Below are 25675 nucleotides of genomic sequence, written 5' to 3'. Positions count from 1 at the left end.
TAATCTCACCTAATTTGGGCACTTTAGAGTCTGCTGCTCTCTCCTGTTCCAGAGAAATAACAAGACCTCATCTGGAGAGCTGTTACATGACTGAGTTGTATCTGAAAAGCCAGTCAGCGTTTCCCCACCATGCTGGACTCTTTTGTTTGAATCCAGCCCCCCTTTTCTTTCCTCTCCTCTCCTTGAGATATGGCATTATTCAAGCTCGCACATCGATGTGAGCTCCTCCTCCGCCTCACTGTCCTTGGGGCCATTTGTTTTCCATCATTTGAGCAGATTGGAGTCATGCTCGCTGTGAGTCACGCAGGGTGGGTGGATGTCTACACAGGGTGTGGTGGGTGAAGGAGCCCAGTGGCGCTTGCGGCTGCCAGTGGAGAAATAAAGCATCCAATTTGGCTCCGAATGGCAGTAATGCAAAAATGAATGGACATGTGGAGTTTCATTATGATCATGCGGTTTAAAAGCAGCTCGGAGGGGAGCTGTAAACAACACTGATCTCAATAATAAATAGGGAAAGTGATCCTGCAGCAGCTGCACAAACATGTTGCACAGCCTGTCGGACCAAAACACGGCAGAAAAAGAGCTATTCCGACAACTATTGCGCTGCTTTTTGGTGCGTTTGCATGTGGCAAAAAGACTGTTTGGTTATGTAATAAGCATATAGACTTAAATGTTTCCAATGTGCGCGCCAGATGTGCTCCAGCTGCACCAGGCTGCGCACAATAGAACCAGCAGATTCAGAACCTGAGAGAAGGAAAGAAAGAAAGAAAATAATCCCACCCACACCCCCCACCAACCCAAATCTGTCCTCTCCACCTCCTCCCCAAAACTTTTTTCAAAAAGTGGTGACTAACAGCAGCAGGGGAAGGAGGAGAAAAAGGTGGAGGAGGAAGATCATCACTTTTCTTTTTCTCGCTCCAATGTCTGTGCAGAGGTGAGTCTGACAACTTAATTGGTACCCTCAGGCGCTGTTTTCTTTTCTTCTTCTTCTTCTTCTTCTTCTTCTTCTTTTTTTTTTTTTTTAAGATTCAGTTTCCGTGCCGTCTGCTACACCTGCCTGCCAAAGCAGCTCTGATGGGCGCGGCTGGGACCGGTGCCCACCTCTCTGTGTTTTGACTTGCCTGGGAAAGTTGAGCGAAAGAGGCACAAAAGGACCGAGGAGGACTGGTTTTTTTTGTTTTTGTTAGAGAGAGAGAGAGGACATCCCACCACGACGCGTCAACTTCATATAAACACATTATCATTCCTCCTGTGGATCAGTAGAGGTCCATCTTTGTAGAGGAGGACTCAGGATTTGATTGATTGTTGTTCAAGCTGGCTGAAGGTATGGATTTTAACAAGTACACTGGGATTACCTGGAGACTGTTTATATATTTATATATATATATATATGAAGTTGTTCATGGTGGATGGTGTTTCCTGCATCTCGGCACTAACAACTGCTCTCTGGGACTTTGGTGATGGGCTGTCAAGCTCCTTTTTATTGGCTTTAAAGTTAGGACGGTGTTGCAAAGTCTTTATTCTTATAGCTAATAAATTTCAAGTTCTGTTTAGCTTGTCTGTTAAACCCAACAGGGGGTTTCGGGATCATTTTTCCTTCCAGTAGGATCTATATAATTAGTCTGTTACGCTGATCTCAGGATAGTTTTACAAGTTCTTTCGCTTGTGCTATTTACATCCCTCTAAATATACTGCAGGACATGGTCAGAAACTGGACGAGCTGGAGCCGTTTTAAACTGGCTGTCCAGATCAGTTCCAGGCTGTGATGATGAGAGGACATAGAATAAAGTGTTGGTTTGACTGACTTTTACCCTGATTCTTGCACTTGACATTACAGAAGTTGTGATTTCTAGTCACCCAAAGAGTCTATTGATTGTTGTTTTTTGTCTTAAATGTTGAATTAAAGTGTGCAGGACACGAGGCACGTGTTGTTAAATGTCCTTGGCTGGCAGGGTGTGGTGAGAGGATGGTGTATCAGAGCAGTGCAGGGATCCACTGAAGCCTTTTGTTCTTTTGTTGGTTCAAGTCTTCAAAGGCACAAAGTGAATAAAAGACTATTGGAATCCACAGATGATGCATTGAAGCTTCAGGAGCCTCTCTTGTGGTCTCAGCCTCTCGCGTGAGGTTTAGATGTGTCCGGAAAGTTGTTTTGTTTTGACTTGAGTTGAGTTGTTCTCTCTGTGAGATTTTTCACTGTGACCTTTGGGATTTAATTTTATGATCATGAGACTTTCTCTCTGTCCTGACATTTTCAATTTATGCAGTAAACATCAAAGCGGTTTGGTGTTTAGCCCAAAACCCTTCCCAGCATAACTCGCATAAAATGTTTGCTGAAATGCCGTTTAACCCAAAGTTACAACGGGGAATGAAACAGACTTTTTTTGGCAGAGTATGAACATGACAGTGGTCAACATTTTATCATCATCTCACCAGATAAATATGGGATGGACGAGTTAACGAGAGAGATGGACTTCTCGGCAAGCTTGTCAGGAGAAAAGGGTGAGACTTCTGAGTATATTCATGACGTTAAAGGGCTGGTTCACCTAAAATCCCACACAAAATAAACACTTCTTTGCACATACTCCGATACAGGACCTTAAAAAATATCGATATGCAACAACATTTTTGACACCATGAAGAATAATTGAGGACAAACAACGAGATATGACTTTTCTTGTCTCGCAGCAGAGAACAGCAGATTAACTGTAGAAAACATTAATATTTTCTTAGAAATATTATATTATATTATATTTTTTTCTTCTTAGATTCATCCTTTAAAAGTCATCTGAGTTAATTCGCTGACGGAGCGAAGGGAGAGCGAGAAAGCGCGACTCGGTGTATCGATACTGCAGAAAATTGAGTCTTGAAACCGTCTCAAATATTCAGAATCGATACGTATCGTTGTATCGATTTTATTTTTGACGTATGCCTGCAGATAATGTTGGTTTAGACTTTTAGAGAAACCCACCGCTGAAACTTCTCTGGTCACACAAACACAATGGAGGTGAACCGACTTTTATTTACGGCGCTTCAAAAAATACTTTTGAAAAAATCTCAGCAGAAACGTGTCTTTGCTAAAAACACCATCCCACTTCCACAAACCTCACTGTGGCAAGAGATGTAAAAACGATGTTTCTCAGTTGAAGGCTTAATGACAGATTGCCGTAGCGTCAGTCTGTGTTTAAACGCTGCACTTATTGCCTGGGTGATGCTCTTCTCTCTCTTCTTCGGGGAGCTTACTATCACTAACATCATGGCATGACTTCACCGTTCTCGGGTTTCCATTTCTGCTCCTCTCTCTCCAGACTCCGGCTGTAAGTCATCCTCCGGGGTTTTCCTCCAGTAGTCACTCCCGGATATAAAGGACAGCTCATCTTAGCTTCAGAAACTTTTGACACAAGGTCAAGGAACGCCTGATTATATGTTTCACGCCCAACTCAAACGAACATGTAATCCGTCGTCCACTTGTTCTTCTCTTGTTCTATGTGTCACTTGTAAACTTTCTGTATATATCACTGTTTGGAAAGTGTTTTACAGAAGAGAGATGAAGAAAGAGGGGAAGAAGAGATGGTTAGGATAAAGCGGTTTGGACGCTAAAAGAACATAAAAACGCCAAAACAATCGAGTTTCAGACGCTTTTCGCGCTGGCTTTCCGGAGAGTTTTGTGGAGGCTGTTTCAAAAGTCAGTTAAAGTATGATAACTACTGTTTTTTAGCCTTGACCCTTAACAGACATAAGTCCGTAAAAGGAAGGAGGAAGATGAGGAGGATGACGAGTGGGAGGACAGGAGCACGAAACTGAAATGAGATTTACATGAGCTGGAGAACAAGATGCCTCCTAGTGGAAGAAGGCTGTCATTAGTACTAATTATCTGCACCCGGTTCATTATAAACATGATTTACACAATCTTTAACTCCCACATGTTGTTTATATTTAGCAAAGAGTTGAACTGCCTCAGATGAGATAAGCACATAAACATGAGTAAGTTCACAACACGACTGTCGAAGAGACTGAAGGCTCACCATCGACTTCTGAGCACAAAGATCCACTTACTGGAAGTTTCCCAGAGCATTCATGGAGACGGTTTTAGCTTTTATTCCCTTTACTTATGTCAGATGATAACAACTAAGTCATCTTCATGACAGCTGAGCAAACTCTAAAGGCGAATGAAAGCCTTGAGATCTGTCTGAAAGCTCCGGGAAATCTCAAGTAAGTGTTTCCCAGGCCAAGACATTCTTTGGCAAAGAAAAGTCAAAACTGCAAAAGCTGACATGTTGAATTTGATCACCTGCAACACGTGATTGATCAGTTATTCTTCATTTACACAAGACTTTACGATCAAATTATCAAAAAAGAAACCCAAGTTTGAACTTGAAGTTGAGAAAAGTAGATTTTTGAGCCTGAATCACGACTCGTTAAACAATTACGGTTTAAGATTTGCAGGTCGGGTCGGCCGTCTTCCCAACATGTCCGCTTTTGACGAGTTGGGGAATTCAAAGCATCAGAGCTGGGAATTAACTTTTTATTACTAAGAGGACCTTTACATTTGAATTTAACTACCCAAACAGACCAGACCACAAAATGTCTCAATGAAAAATAATTAGTAAATCACACAAAAGCATTTAATCGGGCTGAAAGCTCCGGGAAATCTCGAGTAGGTGTGTCTACTTCTCGTCAAAGTAAAAACCAAAGACTGATGCGTCAGATTCGTTGTTTAGTTGTTCATAAACCTGAACTTGAACTTGAATTTGACTTAAAAAACCTCAAATAGTTTTAGCTCAGACTTCAGACACTTTGTCACTACTTCCTACTTTTTAAAGGGTCATAAATTGCAACAGATAGCTTTATTAATCAGTTTTAAACCATTGATAAAATTGATAACCCTAACCCTAACGGTTTATAACCATCCACAAAAGTTAGTCTTTACTAAAATGTTTTTATCATGATAATAATCCATAATTGCTACTTTTAAATGTTGTTAAAAGGGACTCTCTTGAAGGGAAGAACACCAACCTGGCAACCCAAACATTGTTCTTATTATTGGCTTATAGCTGATATATAAAACACTATGCAACGACTGATCCGCTAATCCTCCTGTGAGTTATTGCGTGGAAACTCCATCCGACAGTATCGTCCATCAATCAAAGCCACATGAATTCATCTGTGGCTGCGTAAAACTCATCACCATGTCAGTCACTCAACACTCCAGCCAACACCCGTTAAGTGGGATTAACAGCCATACGTTTAAATAACATAGTCTGCTGTATATAACTCTGAGGAATTCAACGCAGTGTCTTAACTTTCCTTCTTTTTATGTTGTGTTATCAGTTGTAACAGAAACTATAACCACCACCACCAGACTGACTTCTCTACCACCAAGTGAGTCTCTCTTTTCTTCCAGTCATGCTTTCTTTAATTATCGGCAGCAAACTAAACTTATAATGCAGTAATTATAGCCGAGCGGCTCTGAAGGGAGTACCCGATGAGTAACAGCTTCTCCTTGTTTTGCTGTGTGTCTTTCTCGTTGCTAGAGGGAACCAGCGGATCAAATCACAGGAATATGTCCAGCGGTGCTGGAGGGCTGGGCTTGGAGAAGAATGTCTTAACCCAGAACAGCAGTGGAACGTATTTCTCCTCATGTGAGAGCAAATTTCCACTCAGGGGCCGAAAATTTGGGAAGTTGCGGCTGTTTGTGCGGATGAGGCTCGAGACGTTCATGTTATATTTTTAACCCCCAGGAGAAGGAAGCTGAGTCTTACTTTGATTTCTGGGGATTTGCAGATCATTTCACATCACTTACAGTTTTTAGGGAACTTCCACTTTTTACATTATTTATTCTAGTAACGTAGAAATACACTAAGTACACAAGTTTAACCAAATTGTACATCCTTTTTTCACATGTATTCACAATCTAACAAATACAACACACAAAAACAAACAATTGAAAAAACCTAAAGTATTCAAAGTAAAATACCTTAATACAGAGAATAAACTCTTTTATTGTTACATTATTGTTTAATGTAGATTGATATGTGACCCACAGCTGAAACTGTGTATAATGTTGTAATTGGTCAAGCTAATGCATTTACTGGTACTTGTACATGACTTGAGTATTATATTTTAGGAACATCTTATAGGATATATTTTCTACGTCACAACAATAATTTGAAAGCTATAACTACTGATTAGTTTACAAATTAAGGGCTTGGATAATATGATGCTTTTTTTTTTTATATAGATAAAGCTCTTGACAGTATCCCAGTTTACAATGAGAGCTGACACAATGGGATAACTAAAGGGTGACTCCACCTATTTTACACATTAAAGTGTGTTAACTGGTCTTAGGAAGTATTTCTGCATATGTGAAACACATAGAAGCTGTTTGTGGCTCCAGAGGAAGCTGCATGTAATCTAATTAAAATGCCTCCAGTGATGTCACTCAGTGGCATTGTGGGTAATGTAGGCACCAGTTTTGAAAAGAAGAAGCACATGCATGCACAGAAAAAGGTGATCTGTCTAGTTCTGCTGTGTCAGTTTTGATCATTTGTTTTAAAACTGTTCATGCTTTTGAAAACCCGGCACCTTCATTACCCACAATGCATTTAAGCTATGGAGTGACATCACTGGAGGCAATTTATCAGATTACATGCAGCTTCCTATGGAGCCACAAATGGCTCAATACTACTTTTTAACATGTGAATTCAGACTCCCTGAGACCTGTAAACACACTTAATGAGTAAAATGGTCTATTTACAAATTAGTTTTCATGCGAAAATATCAAACATTTAATGATTCCAGTTTAAGATTTAACGATTTACACATTTTTCCCTTGTCAGTATTACTTATTGTTCAACAGTTGGACAAAACACACTGTGTTGAAGGTCTCATCGTGAGCACTTGGTCATTGTTCAAGTTTTTTTGGAAGTGTTACAGACCCAAGAATCAATCAGTTTATCCAGAAAACAATAGTAACAGAGTACTTTTACAGTGTGTTATGGCTACTTTTGACTTCAGTAAAGGATCTGAGTATTTCCTAAATCCCTGCCAACACAGTGGCTTCCTGTATTTTCCAATAAGGGAACTATTATGTAACTATAAAGTTTCCTGGAAAGAGTTATTTAAAGAAGACTAACTTGGTATTAATTATGTAGAAGATGGCTGTAGTGTTTGATTCGTTCACTTAGAATAATAAAGTCGTACAGCTAGTGAACAGCAGGTCAGCTGAATGAGTAGTTCTAATCTACAAAAATGCATCATCAGTGGTTCATATAAAGAATCTTGGTAAAATAGCTGCAAACATTGTAATACTTTGCTCTGAAATGTACTGGATTACAAGTATAAAGTAGTATGATATATACTCTTGTAAAGTAAAGATAAGTGAGTAAAAGTAGACTACTTAGTAGCAGCGAGCTGCTGTGTCTGGACTCCAGTGACTCAGTAATATTCCTGTTTGTTTATATACACTGTGAAACGGATCCAGTTGCGGGAAATCAAAATAACTCGCCTGCATCATCCCTCCAGCCTCTGTAGGTGTGAACACCGGCAGCTTAAGCTCCTCCTCAGGAGTTTACCTGGGAGGAGACTCTTCAGGAGGAGGTGATGGAGGAGGGGGCTACTTAGACGGAGGAGGGTATGGAAGCGGAAGTGGAGGAGGCGGCGGCGGTGGCAGCAGTTACATGGTGAGCTCGGTGTCAAAGGTCAGGTCCAGCTCGTCAGGCGGTGCCAGGAGATCGCAGGCCAATGGCTCGTCAGGAGGCCTGTCGCCAGGTTTCCGGGAGAGGAAGACCTTAACCAGCCGCTCAGGAGGCTATGATGGTGAGATCCTGTTAATAAAGTCAAGTTGGCATCAGACGGGCCAGAAACAGAAGCTTGAAGAGAGAAGGAAGCCGCCGTGCATGAGGGTGCTGTTAACATTTCTGCTGCTATTGTGTTCTCTTGTAGGCAGTTCCAGCGGCAATTCCTCTCCAGAGTTTACGCGCAAAGATTATGGGATCTATTGTGAGTGAGACTGACGACTGTGTTGGAATAGGCACCTTATTTTTCCAGCTTTATCCTCATATTTGTGTTTTCTTCCCCTTTTTCCTGTTTTCTTTGTCAGGCTCAGGCGCCACAAGAGGGAGGAGTGAAAGCAGAGGTATGCACTGATAGTTTGATTTGCTCCTCCGCCCCCTTCATTATATCTGCATCATCTGCCTCTGAATCGTCCTGGTTATCTTTATTAAATCAGGATTCCTTTGTCTATTGTGTGATTCTTTTCCAGAGAGCGAGATCAGAGCCAGATTACAGAGCGCCTCTCCCACGGCCTGCAGATGTAAGACCACTTGAGACACATTGATCGCTCTCGGTTATGCAATCGCCTCATAAAGCGACAAAGCATCTTTATGAGAGTCTGTTCATTCAGAGAAGCACGCAGATTTTTGGACTTGAATTATGTTGCTGTCGAATGTTCTGTGCTCACTATACATCACACACCAAGACATTACCCTCTCTTCCACCTCTCGCATGAATGTTTACCTCCATGAAATTTCAATTAGTAACACATGTGCAGCTCCTCCATACTGTAGATTCACGGCACATCAGCGCAAAAAAGGGAAGGGGAAGAGTTAAACCGTGAGGATCAGGGGCTTGTTTGCAATGTGTTGAAGTAGGGAAGAAGTCAAGGGGCAGATTTGCGGTGGCAACAATGGCACATATGAGTCACTGTTTGCAGAACATCCCGTTTTGAACCAAACAGTGGAGACTCAGAGTTTTACAGACACTGAACGCTCCCTCTGCTGATCCAAGTGTATAACTGCAGTAATTGAATCCACATTTTTACACAGTTAGTCATCATGTGCCACCTTAAATCACAAGCTCAGCTCCATTGTTGCAAAGCTGTACTTTCAGAAATGGTGGAAGAAGACTTTCACTGCATTAACTTATATTTACTAAGATTTTGAGGTACTTGTACTTTTCTATTTTGTGCTATTTTATACTGTAAGTTCACTATTCTTCACACGTCATGTGCATTGTGGTTTTTAAACTATAAAATTGTTGATTAATGTATCATATTGACTTGATAAATATTGACAGTATGCAGGGACACTCAACACAACAGAGACAGGCTACATTTACTTCCTGTAACACAATCTATGAACTAGAACTGAAACAATTAGCCTAAAAAACATAAATTTAAAGGACAGTAACTTTCAATCTGTGCTGTCCAACCTGAACTTTTTGAAAAAGTTGCATGCTATGTAATTAAGTAAAGAATACAGTGCACGCAGTGGACTTTTACAGTATTGTACTTGTTGAGCATTGTTTGTGTGTGTTTGGCTGCACAGGGACGGAGCTGGACGACGTGAAGAAGCTTCTGAAGGGACGCTCCTGCAGCGTTAGTCCCACTCGCTCCTCCAATGCCTCCATCACCCTGCCCGTCCCTAAAAAGGCCACCGTGGAAACCAAGACCATCACCGTGGCCTCTCAGTCGGGTATACCCTTACAAGAGTAACAACACATACCTAACATGCATAGACAAGTTGTCTGCCTGCTTAAACCTATATGGTTTAAAATGGCCTCAGTTTGTGTCCCTCAAGTTGTATTACGTTACATTGAACGAGTGACAGAGCTCAACAACTGGTTTCTAGAGAGCTCAACCCAGACGCGTACACATACCAGAATTATGTAAGACTTAAAACATACTGTGAAGTAAGGAAGTAATCTCCTCTCTATTTTGGAGAACACACAAGACAATATAACAAGGGTCAAAACACATTTTCATCCTGCATTGGAGAGAATATTTTCTGACCTACAGATTTTTGTCTTTTCTCTCCTGCAGGTTCGACTTCATTCGACTCTGGTCTGAGATCAGCCGGCTTCCACACCATCGATTCTGCAGGCCTGTTTGATACTGGACTGACAAATGGGCACTTTGATACTGTAAAGTCAGGCCAGTATGATGTCACGCTAAAATCAGGCCAATATGATACTGGCATTAAATCAAGCCATTATGATGGTAGCCTGAGATCAGGACAGTTTGACACTGGTTTAAGATCAGGCCAGTATGACACCAGTGTGAAGTCAGGAGGACAATATGATGTCACTCTGAAATCAAGCCAATACGATACTAGTGTGAAGTCAGGACAATATGACGTGAGCTTGAAATCAGGGCAGTACGACAGCAGTATGAGAACAGGCCAGTATGACACGCTGGACGCCATACTTCCATCTTTCTCCTGGTCCACCTCCACGCTGCCCGCCGCCTCCTCCACCACGGCGGTCGCTGGCAACACCAGCTACTCGTACCAGACGAGCACCAACAACATGCCGGGAGGATCCTCACCCATCGGTCTCACCTCACCCTCGTCTCTGTCAGGTGAGACCAAACTTACCTTGAGAATGAACCTGTTACCCTGCAGGTGAAATGTGGTCTCTTTTGTAATAAGGAAAGTTGTAGCTTTTCCACACTTTTCCCTACATTTTCTTTCCACTGTAAATTGAATATTGAATTGTTTGTCTTAAGACTTAAGAGATTTAATGATGAATTTATAGATAAGTTTGTGTTTTCACCCTGTGTCATGCTTAAATTTGATGCAGAACAGTTAGTGTTCTCTTTGTATGTGTATTTTGTTGTTTTTCTTGTCTTTTTTCTTGTTCTGTGAATGTTCAAACACAATTAATTTTTTTTATCTAAACTCAAACTGCATCTACTGTTTACAGTTTACGGCTTTCAGAACAATCTGGCTCCCACCTCCAGCAGCGTGCTCACCACCAGCGGAGCTAACGTACATGCTAACGTAGGAGGTACGACAGCATGCTCGCTGACATAATTCCACTAAATCTCGACACATTTAGACATTTTTCCACTGAGTGTTTATTTGTCTGTATTTACAGGTTACGGCGTTCAGAAGAACGTGTCAAACGGAGTTGGTGTCATCAGCACTGGAGTCTCTACAAGTAAGTCCACACAGGATTCCCTGCAGTCACTGTCTGAACATTTTCTCAAACTTAAATGATTCCTGACTGTTTCTTTTGTTGCCATCAGCCACTAGATCCCAAACTGTCGACGACGCTTATAAGAAAGACTATAAGTTCCTGATCTCTGAGAAGGAGAACGTGCCGGCCAGGAGGGACGCAGAGATGCTCATTTTGGCTAAAGACAGCGGGAAGCAGTTCACCAGCAGCAGCAGCGTTCATATAGGAGGAGGTGAGTCGGAGACTGATCGCCCCCTTCTGGATGAACATTGAATTTTCTCTCACCTTAATGAAGGTGTGAAGCATAGATAGTATTTTAACAACCCTTATTTCTGGTTTCTGGGAGGCAATGAACTATGGGCAGCTGTAGCTCAGTGGGTAGAGCTGAGGACTAGTGACCGGAAGGTCGCTGGTTCGAATCCCTGGCTCCCCAGGGCGGGACTGAGTTACAAGCCGAAGCATCCTTGAGCAAGATGCTGAACCAACCCCAACACTGCTCCTGATGTGCAGTTAGCACCTTCGTGGCAGCCACTGCCATCAGTAAGGGCCCTGCGATGAGCTGGCGACTCATCCAGGGAGTACCCTGGCCTTCGCCCATAGAGTCACTGGATTTGGCCCCAGTACCCCCGCTCCACCTTGAAAAAAGGTGGTATAAAAGCGGTAACATCACCCGCAACCCACATGGATAAAGCGGAAGAAAACGGTCCTCTTTCCCCTGTCGTAATATTAATCCCACATTTCTATTTCCAACAGAAAAATCCCCAAATGCCCTTAACTGATTTTAAAAGCACCTCTAATGGTTTAAAGAAGATTAGATTAGAGCTAACAAGATAATTCATCACAAGGAAACGACTTAATAAGATAAGAGGAGTGGAACTGAGTTTTAAAAACAAACCACATGAACCTTACTGAACATCTTTGTTGTAGGAAGGTTTTTCCTCGTGTTGGTGATATGAGAGTAAGATCACATATGGTGGTCAACTTAAAGCAGGTGTGTTACCGTCCAGTAGGCGAGAATCCAAATAATTCTTGTTGCCTCAGGGAACAGAAACTAAAGACACTGTTGGGTGTTTGAATGGTAACGTCAGGTATGTATGATGCACTGATCAATAATGAGAGCTCCTCGATTTTACATTTTCAGCTTAAATCAGTCGCTATAGTTCACAAGATGCAATGATGGTATGGCACTGCTGATCTCGGATTTAAATTATAAGCACGAAGAGGGAATGATCTTTTGTTTTCTTGAGATTACAAGAAAAATGAACTCTTTATCACAAGAAAACAACCTTTTGCGATGTCGAGATAACGTATTCTCTGTTGTGTTGTATCTGTTATATTCCCTCTTAGCTGTGTTTTTGGTTCTGCTTGTCAAACAATGAAAACAATGAAAGCACTTTTTAAAAAAAAAGTATGTCTAATTTTACAGGGTCGCTATCGGGAGATTCGATAAAGAAAGAGAAGCTCATTTCAAGTTACACGGAGACGATGCCACTGAAGTCAGAGACGGGCAACTCTTACTGTGAGTGCACGCTTTAAAACACCTCTAAGAATAAAAAACAAAGTATTGTGATTTTTTGAATGACTTCTGTTTATTTATCCCTTCAATAGATGGATCATCTGGAGTTGTGATGAAAGACAAAGCCACCTACGCAGGTATTTTTGACTGAATATATTCTGATATTTACATAACAAGCATTTTAGTTTTTTGAAAGTGATGATTTCACTCTTTTCTCCGTCTTCAGAGATTCACAGAGACAGCGGCGCCTTCGGAGGTGGAGGACTGTGCTGCTGCTCCGACTCCTGCTGCTCCTGGTGGAAGTGGCTGCTGGGTCTTCTCCTCCTCTCCCTGCTCCTGCTCGGACTCCTGTTTGGGCTCATTGCACTGGGTGAGGCCGACTTACACAACATAATGAGATTTTAAGGGCAAGATACAAAAAGATAAAACCAAAGGTGTCCTGAGATAACCCTCTGCAGCTCCTCTGCAATGAAACGCCTGGGAGTGACGGTTTTTGAACCAATAAAAAGAGTGTTTCAGCTTTTACAGGCTAGTGAGCATTATTTCACTGTGCTGCTAAGAGCTGGGAGGCAGTAAACGTACTCCTTTCCCTGGAAACTTGATCTGTGGGTACTGTCTCGCTGCCATAAAGTCGGTCTGGCATTCATTGTCAGTGGAGCGGCTCCAGAAATCGTTGCTTAATGACATCAGAGACTCTAGTTTGTTTTCCTGCAGCAGTAGAGCTGTTGATTAGTTTCTTTTTATACTGATAATAACGTGATAAAGACAGAACCTGGAACAACATTTCCAACCTCTGACTTGAGGTGTATTTTTACTTCTACGTAAACGTTTGCACATCAGAACTGTTTGACTTCGTTCTGCTTCTAATGCAGTCGATCCTTCGCAGCACGCAGGTGGATCCATAAATCTGATATATCTTATACCACATAATTCAAATAAGAAACAGAATATTAACAGTCTGTGAGCACACATTCAGTGTGACTTATTCGAGGACATCATCATTTCTACAACTGTTGTTAATAAGTGTCCAAAACTTGCCTTGAAATCAGAGGAAAAGACATTCTACAGCTACAGAACTTGCCTGAGAATCATGATGTTTTTATGTTTTTGGCAGTACAAATGTAACCCAGTTATATCTGTCTGTCTAATTATGGATACACTGCAAAACAGAAATGGCTGACAGCTAATTCAGCATACTCTGGCATACACTGAATTTAACAGTAATCTAGTCATTAAATTATGTGGATTTGGGTTTTAATAAACAAAAAATCTTGATATTTACAATGAAAGAAAGATGAAAGCAGTAAAATACCTGTCGTATTTCTGATTTGTCCCATCCAAGAACATGGCAACCAATGATAGATTTGTAACTTGTGACTCGATATTAGTTTATTAAATTACAGATTGAGTTTAATTCTTTAACACTGTCTGAACATGTGCTCCTTGTGCGGCATCTCACCAAATATTGATGTCCCTTCTTCAGCTGAGGATGTGAGAAAGCTGAAGAATCGCGTGGCGACCCTGGAGACCAAGTCCTCCGTCGCTGCTGCTCGTACCGGTCGGCTGGCAGGTTCTGACAATGACATCTATATGGCCGGTGGAGCTGCTGGAGGAGGTGGACACACTGACAACACGCTACACCTGGGAGCTGGAGGAGGAGGAGGAGGAGGAGACTCCAAAACACGAATCGCAATTGCCACTGGGGCAGGTGGTGCAGGTGGCACCGGTAGCAATGGCATCGATGTCAGCATGGCTGCTGGTGCTGGTGGTGCTGGTGCTGGTACCGCTGGCGCTGGTGGGTCTACTGGGGCCAGAGCTGGAGGTGCTGGCACAGGCAGTGACACCAGTTACAGTGGAACCAGTTACAGTAGCACCAGTTACAGTGATACCAGTTACAGTGGCAGTGCCGGTAGTGCTGGTGGTACTGGACACAGTGGTGGTGGTGGTTCTGGACACAGGGGCGGTGCCGGCAGTGCTGGAACCAGTTACAGTGGCAGCGTTGGCAGCGCTGGTGGTACCACAGGATTGGGTGTGAGTGGAGGACACACTGACGCTTCTCTTCAGCTGATGATCCAACACATGTTAAGAAATGAAATGCAGTCACAAGCATTCAGAGGTACTAATACACACACACACACACACGCGCGCGCGCGCGCGCACACACACACACACATGCACACACACACACACACACACACACACACACGCACACACACACTACATTTTCTGATCTGTTGTTTTCTGTTTCAGCCTTCTTGACATCCTCAGTGCAGGGAGAGAGAGGGCTGCCTGGACCTAAAGGTGAACTTTATAGATTATTTGTTTCATAAAATCTGAACATTTAAACATTTTATTTTAAAGATAAAATGATTTATATTTGATTTATTAATTTATGTTTATCTCTTTGTTCTTTCAGGGGACACTGGAGCTAAAGGTTTGGATTTCTCACTCGCGATTCTGTTGATCTGCTTTATTTCTTGATGTTTGTTTTCTCATTATAATCAAATGTTTACTTGTCACAGGTGACGCTGGGTTCCCTGGACTTCCAGGTGAGGAATGATGATTGTCATAACTCATGAGTCATTAACAGTGTTTTACATCTACTCAGGACTATTATGTGGCGTCATGATGTAATTTTACTGTGACCTTTGACCTCAGGTGCTCCTGGTGCGATGGGACCTTCAGGCCATGAAGGTCCTAAAGGACAGAAAGGAAGCCAAGGTAGAGAAAGTTCAAACTACATGATGCAAGTTCACTGTTTGGTGTTTTTAGATTGAGGTATTTTAAATGAATGTAAAATGTCTGATCAGGTGATCATGGAGTGGACGGACAGCCTGGTATCAGAGGTCGTGAAGGCCCAGCTGGCCCCAGAGGTGAGCCGGGACCTTCAGGCGTTGGACCAAAGGGTGACAGAGGTACGTATCACATCCCCGGCAGAACATTTGTGTTTATTAGTGATATTAATAACTTCTAGTACTTCTAGTTCTGTCGCTGAAGGATCTCGTGTTTGGTTTATGCAGGTTCTACTGGTGATCCGGGGGTTCCTGGGCCTGTGGGACCTGTCGGACTGAAAGGTAAGATCATTGTACTTCTTGTCCTTCACTTTGAGTTTTTTCATGTTTAAATAGATAATGACAAAAACAGGTACTTGTTTAGTGTTTTGACATCAAAATACCAAAGTTTGACTTGTCAGTGGAACAGTTTATGACCTCATGCATGAACTATAAGAAGCAAAAAGGGAAAGAACCTGCTATTTTATTGCAATTTCTAAGATAATACAACTTCAGAATTTTTTTTTGTATGTCCCAGTAAGTATTTTCTGTAAATGTTTTATTTCAATGTTTTTATTTTTTGTCTTTAGGCTGTTATAATGTTCTTGTTAAAAAGCAGTTCTCCTTTCTAATTATTACTTATCTTTGCTCAAGGTTCACCTGGAAATCCTGGACTTCCTGGAGCACCAGGTCAGTTAATTTCTGCTTGATTTCACTCATGTGGAGCGTTATAGCGGTTCCAGAAACACCTGCTATTATCTTGAATTCACCATCAGCTGCTTATAAAAGAGATTAAGTCAGAGATAAGAGTGTTTTTTTATTTTACATGATGTGTTTTGTTATAGGTCAACCAGGTCCTCAAGGTTTCCGTGGCGAGGCAGGGTTACCTGGAGCTAAAGGTAGATTATGTGGTCATTATTAGGCTGTAAAGTGAAACGCATCGTTGATTTGCTTTATTTTGTGCACCATAAAGTTTCTCACAGTCGTTCTTCTCACTCTGCAGGTGACAGAGGGCTGGCTGGATTCCAAGGAGCTAAAGGTTTGTTGTAACTGAATCAGGTTTTTCTCTGACTTGTGAGGTCGGTGAATGTTTTAACTGTAGTGTAATTCATGTTTATTCTAGGTGATCCTGGTCATGATGGTGTCAGAGGTATTAAAGGTCAGTACAGCTCTGTGCATTTAACCAAAGTATCTGAAGCTGTCAAACTGGCATGTTATATACTGAGTGCTGTTTTCTAATCCAGTCATCTTGTTCCTCAGGTGAAGCCGGAGCACCAGGTCTGCCAGGGCTCGCTGGAGAGAAAGGATCCAAAGGGTCGATCGGTGAGTCTGAGTCTCGTCTTCTAAACTCTAAAAGTTCAATATTGATATGAAGCTACAGCCAGCAGCTGATTAGCTTAACACAGAGACTGAAAGCTGGGGGGAAGAGTTAGCCTGGTTTTGGCGAAATGTAGCTCGAATACACGTTAAAAATGTTGTAGAATCATTTTAATCATGTAATTCCTTTTAAGTCTGTACTTGACTTTTACTTATTTGAGTTTTCTTTCAGAAATGTATTGTAAATGTTTTGTAAAAATTAACACAGAAAAGTCAAACTGATTTGAAGAACAAGCTCCACCAGAGGGCAGCAGAGAGGAGTCTGCTCATCAAGCCTCTCTGCTGCCCTCTACTGTTCATTAAAGGAACAGCAGACACTAACTATAAGACTATGAGACTTTGTTTCTTAGAGTAACATCTTTATCGATACTCAGTATAATGATTGTTTATCTTTGTGTATCTTTGTTTATCTTTTATGTCTTCAGGCTTGGCTGGACTTGATGGTCAAAAAGGATCGAGAGGTAAATGAGTCATTTTCTGTGCAGATGACGAGTATTTCACGTTACGCAGCTCAACTAGAACAGATATTATCCTCTTCTTTCTGAATACGTAGAATTTCATTTTTAGCCCCAAATAAATCCTCAGAATTTATATTTTACTCTTGGCCTTCAGGTGACCAAGGACCTTCTGGGCCTCCTGGACTCAGGGGTCCTGCTGGACCTCCTGGAGATGCTGGACTTCCAGGTAAACTGATCCTGATCTAACTCTCATGAAAATTGATCTTTAGCTGTGTTAACATCATCATAAATGGATGATATGATGCATTCATAACATCTTCTCCTCTTCGTAGGACAACCTGGACTTCAAGGACCACCAGGTACGACTCTACTTTTAATCCAGTACACATCGTTTATTGTTCATTCTGAATCTTGCTGCAAATTCTTTGCTTTCAATGCTCTCAACAGTAAACTGTGTCTTTCTTTTAGGTATACCAGGGAATCCAGGAAGACCTGGCGCTAAAGGTACAGCTGCTGTTAGCTTCCTTAAGGGCTTCTGCTTTCTGAAATATCACGAGCTTCATCTGATAATCTGTGCATCTGAGTTAACATGTCCGTCTGTCTGTTTTAGGTGAAACAGGGCAAGCAGGAAGAATCATCAATGCAGGTAACAGAACATGTTAAAACTTATATTTCAAGAGAAACAGGACGGATGAATCATTGTTTTTACATGCACGGGTCTATTATGATATTTTGGGCGATACATATCAGAAAACTTCAATACAGAACTAATTAGTTAAAAAAGAAACTGATCTTTACTTTTTTGTTCTAGCTGGCTCCTCCGCTGTTGGCATCCCAGGACCACCTGGACCTGCTGGTCCTCCCGGCCCTGCTGGACCTCCAGGATTATCAGGTCTGACCCTTAAAAACCCTGATTATGTCGCCAATATTCTGTATATTTTACATCTCTGCATTTGAACATCAGTAGTAACAATACTTACATCACCAATGTTGCACCAACTTCAATGTGTTACTGATCTCTTTATTTACCTCCTCAGGTCCGATTGGTCCTGCTGGTCTGCCTGGCCAACCTGGTAGGTCTTTAGTTCCCAAAGACAGGTTTTTAGATTGGATATGTTGCGAGTGTCATAGATGTTTAATTGTGTTTGTCTTCACAGGTCCTAAAGGTGACAGAGGTTATAAGGGAGATCAGGGAGAAGCAGGAATATCAGTGAGAACGTCAGAAAGTGTCAGCTCAACCAGAAATGAGAGTGAGTACTTTTTTGTAATTGGTTTTTCTATGAGACACACAGAGGCGAGAAATAACCTGTTGTATCTGCTGCAGAATACACCTAAAGTCAGTCTGTACCTTTGAGGGAAAAATATATATCACAATCTTCATCTTTCAAATGACAAGTTGAGTTCATGAGCAAAATAATCCACTTCAGTACACTCAAGTGTTCTGACAGCAATCTTTCTCCGGTAAGAATATGGAATTATAATCGTGATAATATTCTTTACATCCTCGTATTCGTGAAGCTAGTCCCCAGCTGTACTTGTCTAAACTGTTTGTGAGATAAATATATTTTATTAGCATTTTACATCATTTCAATTAATTACAAACTCATAAATTAGAATATTTCTCTCTGACATGTCGTAATGTAGAAGTATATAGTTGCAGCTCTTTTAGCTTTGATTAATTCTAACAAATAGTAAAACTGATACAGAAAAGTCAGTATGGCGACACTCTCCTCTTCTTGTTGTGGTTCAGATTATCCTGTAATCTCCCCTCTCGGCCACAGTCGGCGCTGTTCAGCAAAATAAAACATAACATGTAGTTTTCTTGCACCCTGGTTTGTCTTTCTCTAGAGTCTCTCATTACTTTGTGTGCTTTTGTTTTCTGCTTCAGGACAGTTTAGTTCCGGTGGAGCCTCAGGAATCCCTGGACCTCCCGGCCCGCCCGGTCCACCAGGTTTTCCCGGACGTCCAGGTAAATATGACGCAGCATCGTGAACAAGATCACCTTTAATGACTCCTCTATAGAATTTGTTGACCACAGTTTTCTTGTAATATTCTTCAAACATTGACTGTGTATTTTCAAATGTTTTTATCAGGAGATTCAAGACAAGGACCTCCAGGACCACCTGGGCCTCCAGGTCAGCCTCATTGCACCCACTGTTTCAAACATGGCTGCATCACACGATGTCCTGGTTTATTATCTATTGTTCATATAAATCTTTACTAATTATTTCTACCTTCTAGGTTATGGAAGACCAGGACCTAAAGGAGACAAAGGAGACAAAGGAGAACCAGGCTTTTCATCCAGCTCTGGTATGATTCAACATCTCAACGTGTTCTCTGTGTTGATGTGAGTTTGATGTTTACTGACCGATAACAGGAAACATTTAAACATTGATCTCCTTACAGGAACGTATTACACTGGACCACCAGGACCACCTGGGCCTGCTGGGCCTAAAGGATCATCAGGTGATCACAGTTTTTCTAAGGTCTTTTACCTACACAGTTCTAGAAGTATTTTATTATAACATGTCCATCGTTATTTCAGGTTCTCCTGGACCGAGAGGATACCAAGGTAAATATCTTTCTTCTATATCCGGAATCTTTTTCTAAATCACTCATGATATAGATCATTGTGAGCCTTCCCAACATAACTAACTGTGAGGTGTCATGTGCGTCTCAGGTGAACCAGGCCAGCCAGGTGTGCCAGGAAGACCAGGAAGCTCTGAGAGAGGTCAGTGTCCAAACATAAATCAGATAAAACCACATTAGAATTATATTATAAAGATAATCTTAAGGTCTGAGGATGAATCTTATATTTATGTCTTCCTTACAGTGTCCACCTATTCCGGAGGGCACAGCACCCCAGGACCACCAGGTCCACCAGGTCCTCCTGGACTTCCAGGACCACAAGGATTTAAAGGTAAACCTGTCAACACATCGGGATCTGTGAATGCTGCCATGCTTCATTGTTTGGATTTCAGAGCTAAAGACAAAGATAAACTTTATATCTGTCTGTGTGCGTCACGTGGAGGTAATGATTATGCTGGTTAACCTTCCTCAGGGGACCCTGGAGCTCCTGGTATTCCCGGCTCTTCAAGAGGTGAAAAGAAAATCCTGAATACTTTTTATAAATATATGTTAAATGAAGTGTTTTCTCTCAGCTCAGTTAGAATAGCTCTGAAGTTTAACTCCACAAAACCTCTTCAGAGTTTTAACTGTCTCATTGCTCCTCAGGCTCCGTCTCCGTCACATCAGGTCCTCCTGGTCCTCCAGGTCCTCCTGGTCCTCCGGGTCACCCAGGCTCCTTTGCCGCTTCCAGTGAGGTGCACCAGTACATCAGCGACTATCTGAGTAAGAGCTTTTCCTGAAGCAAAGTCACGAGCTCACAGTCTGTCAGAGGAACAGAGGAGAGTGTGAACATGTTTCATTTGTCTCGTGCAGGTAGAAGCAGATTGAGTGGAGCACCTGGACCTCCTGGTCCACCTGGACCTCCTGGAATCCCCGGAAGCTTCTCAGGCTCAATCGATGACATCTCCACCAGAATCATTGCATACATTCAACGTAAGTCTGTGATTCTCTCCAGATTCTAGATATCAGAGTAAATAACCAGTTGATTTCTGTGACTGTCAACTACAAGCTGCTGTTTCCACTGTATAGTGAAGACACGCTAACTGTGTTGTGTGATTTCAGGTTCAGGCTCAGGCTTCAGCCTTGGCGTTCAGGGTCCTCCAGGACCTCCTGGTCCTCCTGGACCTAGCTCTGGCTCTGGATCCCTGACGGTCAATGCTCTCATCACCATGCTTCAGAGTGAGTATGATTCGACTGAGTTGATAAAAGCTAATGAAAAGTAGAAAACTACAAAAGCTCTGCAGAACGTTTGGTTTTACAGAGGCTTCACCAGGCTAAACTTTGTCTCTGTGCTGTGCAGGAGACGACGTGAGGAGATATTTGACAGGACCACCAGGGCCACAAGGACCACCGGGACCACCAGGGTCATCAGTAGGATTTTCAGCCACTTACAACGTGGAGGAGGTTGCCAGATATGTCTTTAATATCATGAATGGTAAGCACAAGTTGCACTGAAAGCACAGAAAGCAACAACTCTGTAAGTGGGGCCTGGACTTCATCAATCAATCAAACTGCTTTTATTGTCTTTTTTCAGACAGAGGGATTGCTCGAGGTCTGCCTGGGCCACCAGGTCCTCCTGGGCCTGCTGGGCCTTCTGGTGGATCAAGCTCTGGCTACGCGACCGCTACGATCGACTATACTGCGCTGATGAGAAGTAAATTATTCGATTTTTTCATCAACAGGTCTTTTTACTGCTGCAACAACGGTGAAACTTTGTCCCTTACGCTTCATCTTACTCGTATCTTCCTCTTCTTAGATCCAGAATTCCGCTCATGGATGAGCTCTTCGGTAAAACAGGGTGCTCCTGGTCCTGCGGGTTCCCCAGGGCTGCCTGGCCCTCCTGGTCCTCAGGGACCACCGGGAGTCTCCTCTGCCACTGTGTACGGGTCGGGAGGTCGTGGCCACAGCTTGGAGGAAATCCAACGCTACCTGCAGGGTGAGTCTGACGGAGAGAAAGAAGACCACGTATGTTACTTAGTATTGAATCAGGTTAAAAATGACCCGTGCACATACCGGAAACACATTTCACTTATGGCTACTTGCAGATTTATATGATGGAAGGTTTAATTTTAAAACAATCTATTCCTATTGTTAAAACACTGTGTACAGCACAGTTTAAATGGTGATAATGGTTATGTTATATTTATATTATTCATTGCACCCCCAAGTTAAATGAAAGCATTCGTTACACTTAAAAAAAGAAATTTCAGTGAAAAACGACTTTGCCTCCCTGAGAGTTCTACTGAAAACAGGATTAAATATTTATGTGTATAAATCTAAACACATTTAGTTTCTTGTAAACACAAACCAAAGGCGGCGTGTTTGCAGATGCACTTCTAATTTGTTTGCATAAAGTCGCCAACAGGAGAAGAATAAACAGACCTGTAAATGCTTTCATTTTCTGATATTGGCCTCAAACCTTTACAGCTCCTCAGCTCCAGAACTCCATACTTCACTTTATTCACTTTATTCACTTTGTTCACGTCTTTGGCTGTCTTGCCCTCACCAGGATGATGTTTTAGGTGATTTCTGGTTTCTTCATGGACTAAATTGTTAGATAAACATCCAGGTTTCAACAGGCTTTAGCTTAAAGTTATTAAATAAAAGCGTACACATTAAATTAATCTTAAATTCATGTGTGACGCTTTCATACCTCATTATAATATTACTTTCACTGACGTTAGTTTGGAGACTGAATTTAGCTGTTGTGCCACAGATTGAAGAAAATTACAGTTTAACCACATGGACAGATGGCATAAGATGTCGCTGTTGTGTGGATATTAAAGACTAGCAAAACCATAAAGTACATGAGATAAGCACATTGTAACTATTGTCTTTACATGTTACAGTTAAATCACCAAAGATATGAAACATTGCATTCATTGTTTTCTTCAGCCATGATGTACTCTTAAAAGACAAATCTCTTCCAGTTCCATTAGCGTTTGAACTAAAAACACTCATCCATAAATAAAATTTCCAATTTCTCTCAAACAAATCGTAATAATTGCATCCGTAACCACACCCACACCACTGGAGGTCAGCAAAAACAAGACTTTCAGGGGTCCTAAAGATAAAATGGAACACTTCCATGTTATAATGTCTGAAATTGACCAGACCAGTGGCGTGCACAGACTTTTTGAAGGGCAGGGGCGAAAATACAGCGCGTTCTCGCCACTGAAAAGGGCACTTTAGCACGCGTTTTGGCTCCCAAGAGGGCAGTTTATCTTGTTTTAACCAGCCAAGGGGGCAGTTTAGTGTGTTTTGCCAACCAAGAGGGCACTTTAGCGTATGTTTTGGCTCCAAAGAGGGCACTTTTAGCGTGCGTTTTGGCTCCCAAGAGGGCACTTTAGCGCACGTTTTTCAATAATTGGGCCACGAGGGGGGGGGGCGACCGAAATGTGTAATTCTCAGCGTAGCTTCACATTTAGGTGATCTCTTTGGTCGTCTTGACTGTTGTTTATTTAGTCCTCCATTGTCAACATAAATGGGGTCAGAATGTTAGAAAGACAATAACAGTTGAATTAAATCTTCCTCAGGCTCTGGGTTCAGAGGTCTTCAGGGTCCTCCTGGCCCTCAAGGTCCACCGGGACCACAGGGTCCATCAGGTGGTTACAGTGGATCAGTTTCCTACAGTGGAAACTTCCCTCGAGAGACAATCCGCGCTGAAGTCCAGGAGTATCTGACCAGTAAGATCCCGTCGTCACACACAGGTTGAACACATGATCAGTGCCTGCGGTCAAACCTTAACCTCCATGAAACTTTTACTTTTCAGGTGACAATGTTCGTCGCACCATCATCGGACCACCAGGGCCTCCAGGACCAAGAGGTCAGAAAGGAGAGCGTGGAGAGCCGGGTTACGTCCAGGGCTACGCGCAGAGCCAGAGCTACTCTCAGGGCAGCTCTCAGGGCAGCTCTCGCTACGGCACCGAGCGCAGAGACATCGACATCAGCAGGCTCACTGAGACGCTGGACTACTCCAACGTCGCCATGAAGGTTACAGACTACATCAAGAGTGAGTGCATCCAAGATTTCACTTCCTTATTTCTTTTATTTGGTAAATATGCAACAGATGTCATCAAGGCTGCCACAACTATGAGAATATAAGAATAGATTACTCTGGTTTATGTTATGATGCGTGGAAACGTCTCCTGATGTGAGGTCTGAAACACAATTTTTTCAAGCCAACACTTTTTCTTTGGGTCTATAATGTGTCCCCTGAACTCTTCACCTCTGTGCGACTACATGAGTGTCACTAAAGTACTTTGAAACAACATCCCTCCTGTAGATCAAGGCCTGCTGCAGGACTATATGGTTGAGGGTCCCTGGAAGGCGAACGTGAGAGCGATTCAAGGCCCCCCTGGTCCACCCGGACCTCCCGGACCAGCCGGTCAGAGCCGTGTCATCGGCGCCTACGGCAACGTCACAGCTGACCTCATGGCCTTCTTCAGAAGTGAGCATACACAGTTATGACTTTCCACATACTGTATCAGGTCAAAGCTTACATCAATGGAAAACTATCCAGACTTATGTAAGTGCAGCTGGAAAATGTTGCTTCATCATGACTGAATCTGGGCTTTTGCTCTGGCGCAGCTTACGGTACCATCGCCGGCCCGCCAGGAGGCCCCGGACCAAGGGGAGAGAGAGGGTACCCAGGACCCAAAGGAGACAAGGGTAAACAGAGCTGATGATAAAAGACAGCTTATTGCTCACAGAGTATTGTTTCAGTGGACTGAGGCAGGAGATCTGTGTGTTTGCAGGTGATCCAGGACGTCCAGGTTTACCAGGACTCCCTGGAACATACACGGTCCAGATCCCACACAGGGTGCAGAAGAGGGATGCAGGTAAACATCAATCCAATTATTTAATAAAACAAAAAATGTCTGGTGGTAAAAAGACCCAACTCATCGCACATTTCGTCTCTTCTTTCTCCCACTGCAGAGAATAAAGAGGTCGTTCAGAATAAAGTGGCTGGTCGTCGTAAGAAGCTCCGTCGCCATGCCAACGGTGGCTAAAGGGCTAACACACTGCTGGGTCGTGTCAGATTTAATTTTTTCTCTTCTTTTTTTTTGTATAGGATCAATGCAAGTAGTGAAAAATGCTCCTTATTTCTTGCCATTTGTAGAAAAGTTCAGGGGACAATTTGAGCAAATAAAAGTGGCCAAAAACGCATCAGTTTCTTCAAAAACTGCTTCAGTAGAGTTAAAAGATTTTTAGCTGCTGGTCAGTGTTTTTGTAACACAGACTTCTTCTTCTTTTTTTTTTTATTTGACATGTGGGTGTAAAATGTTTACTGTGCTCAGTTAGATGCTTGCATTCAACCTTTTTTCCAGGGGCAGCTTTGTTCAAGAGAAAACTATTTTTAAGCAATAAGTTAGCGGATATATTTCATGTGCACACTTTTCCCACTGCTCGTGTAACTTGAGGTGTATTTTTTCTTTTTGTATTAATTGTCTTTTGAGGATTTTTATTGTAATGAGGAATATATTAGTGTTGAATGTTTCAAGTACAATATTTTCAGTTTACCCACATAAATCAAGTCCAGCCTTTTAAGAGCTCTGGAAGTTATCCACTCATGATATTCAAAACAGATTTATTAAATATATAAAGCATCGCTATCTGAAGCTAACACAGTTCCAGTCAGAGTGAGGGGCAGCAGGGTGGGGGTGGGTGGGGCTGAGGGTTTGGACCAATGGCGTACTTGATGTTGAACAGATGAACGACAGGGACTCAGATAATCACTAACAAACGACTGATTGGAGTGTATATTTTTGTATAAGAGCGCACTGAAATTCATATATTTTCTTTATACCTTGAAGTGTTGGAAAGATTAAATTATAAAAATGTTCCCGGATTATGTTTAACGTGATTGATCTGATCAATATACTTTGAGAGACACACAAATAAATCTATTTTTGGACTTGTGAGTCTTGATATTTATGTGACTAAATTGAAAAAAACAATTCAACTCGAGG

At 42.2% G+C, this 25675-nt stretch overlaps 1 protein-coding gene across 3 annotated transcripts; it reads left to right on the top strand.

The window, feature by feature from the left end:
• Positions 1-786: 786 nt before the first annotated feature.
• Positions 787-25627, top strand: col17a1b (collagen, type XVII, alpha 1b). 3 transcript variants are annotated; one of them, XM_030442599.1, is made up of 57 exons: positions 806-934; positions 1027-1324; positions 2434-2499; positions 5329-5379; positions 5532-5639; positions 7522-7815; positions 7942-7998; positions 8099-8134; positions 8261-8311; positions 9324-9470; positions 9818-10354; positions 10699-10782; positions 10873-10935; positions 11024-11185; positions 12380-12472; positions 12562-12606; positions 12696-12839; positions 13953-14585; positions 14720-14770; positions 14886-14903; positions 14992-15018; positions 15128-15190; positions 15280-15384; positions 15490-15543; positions 15895-15930; positions 16086-16139; positions 16244-16279; positions 16364-16399; positions 16501-16563; positions 17043-17078; positions 17230-17301; positions 17408-17434; positions 17544-17579; positions 17686-17721; positions 17887-17967; positions 18113-18148; positions 18233-18325; positions 18964-19044; positions 19169-19210; positions 19317-19385; positions 19482-19541; positions 19621-19647; positions 19756-19806; positions 19909-19995; positions 20137-20175; positions 20310-20426; positions 20517-20636; positions 20766-20882; positions 21004-21138; positions 21238-21357; positions 21460-21639; positions 23240-23389; positions 23476-23715; positions 23989-24153; positions 24294-24374; positions 24461-24544; positions 24642-25627. In XM_030442599.1, exons 3-57 carry the CDS (start codon positions 2445-2447, stop codon positions 24713-24715), a joined length of 5559 nt encoding a protein of 1852 aa, XP_030298459.1. In that variant the 5' UTR covers positions 806-934; positions 1027-1324; positions 2434-2444; the 3' UTR covers positions 24716-25627. The 3 variants fall into 3 exon arrangements, with proteins under 3 accessions (XP_030298460.1, XP_030298459.1, XP_030298461.1); XM_030442600.1 differs by lacking the exon at positions 1027-1324 and having other exon boundaries at positions 787-934; XM_030442601.1 differs by lacking the exon at positions 2434-2499 and having other exon boundaries at positions 807-934.
• The last annotated feature ends 48 nt before the right edge of the window (positions 25628-25675 follow it).

This window comes from Sparus aurata, chromosome 15 (assembly GCF_900880675.1).
Source record: "Sparus aurata chromosome 15, fSpaAur1.1, whole genome shotgun sequence".
Taxonomy (NCBI): domain Eukaryota; kingdom Metazoa; phylum Chordata; class Actinopteri; order Spariformes; family Sparidae; genus Sparus; species Sparus aurata.
The sequence above is the reverse complement of the archived record's forward strand: the minus strand, read 5'-3'. Positions and strand labels throughout refer to the sequence as shown.

Excerpts from the sequence above, each read along its gene's own strand:
- col17a1b (XM_030442600.1), top strand. The coding sequence starts at position 2,445 with ATGGACGAGTTAACGAGAGAGATGGACTTCTCGGCAAGCTTGTCAGGA. Across the intron at positions 12,473-12,561 it reads AGAGACGGGCAACTCTTACT|ATGGATCATCTGGAGTTGTG; the intron begins GTGAGTGCACGC and ends TCCCTTCAATAG. Across the intron at positions 23,390-23,475 it reads AGTCCAGGAGTATCTGACCA|GTGACAATGTTCGTCGCACC; the intron begins GTAAGATCCCGT and ends TTTACTTTTCAG.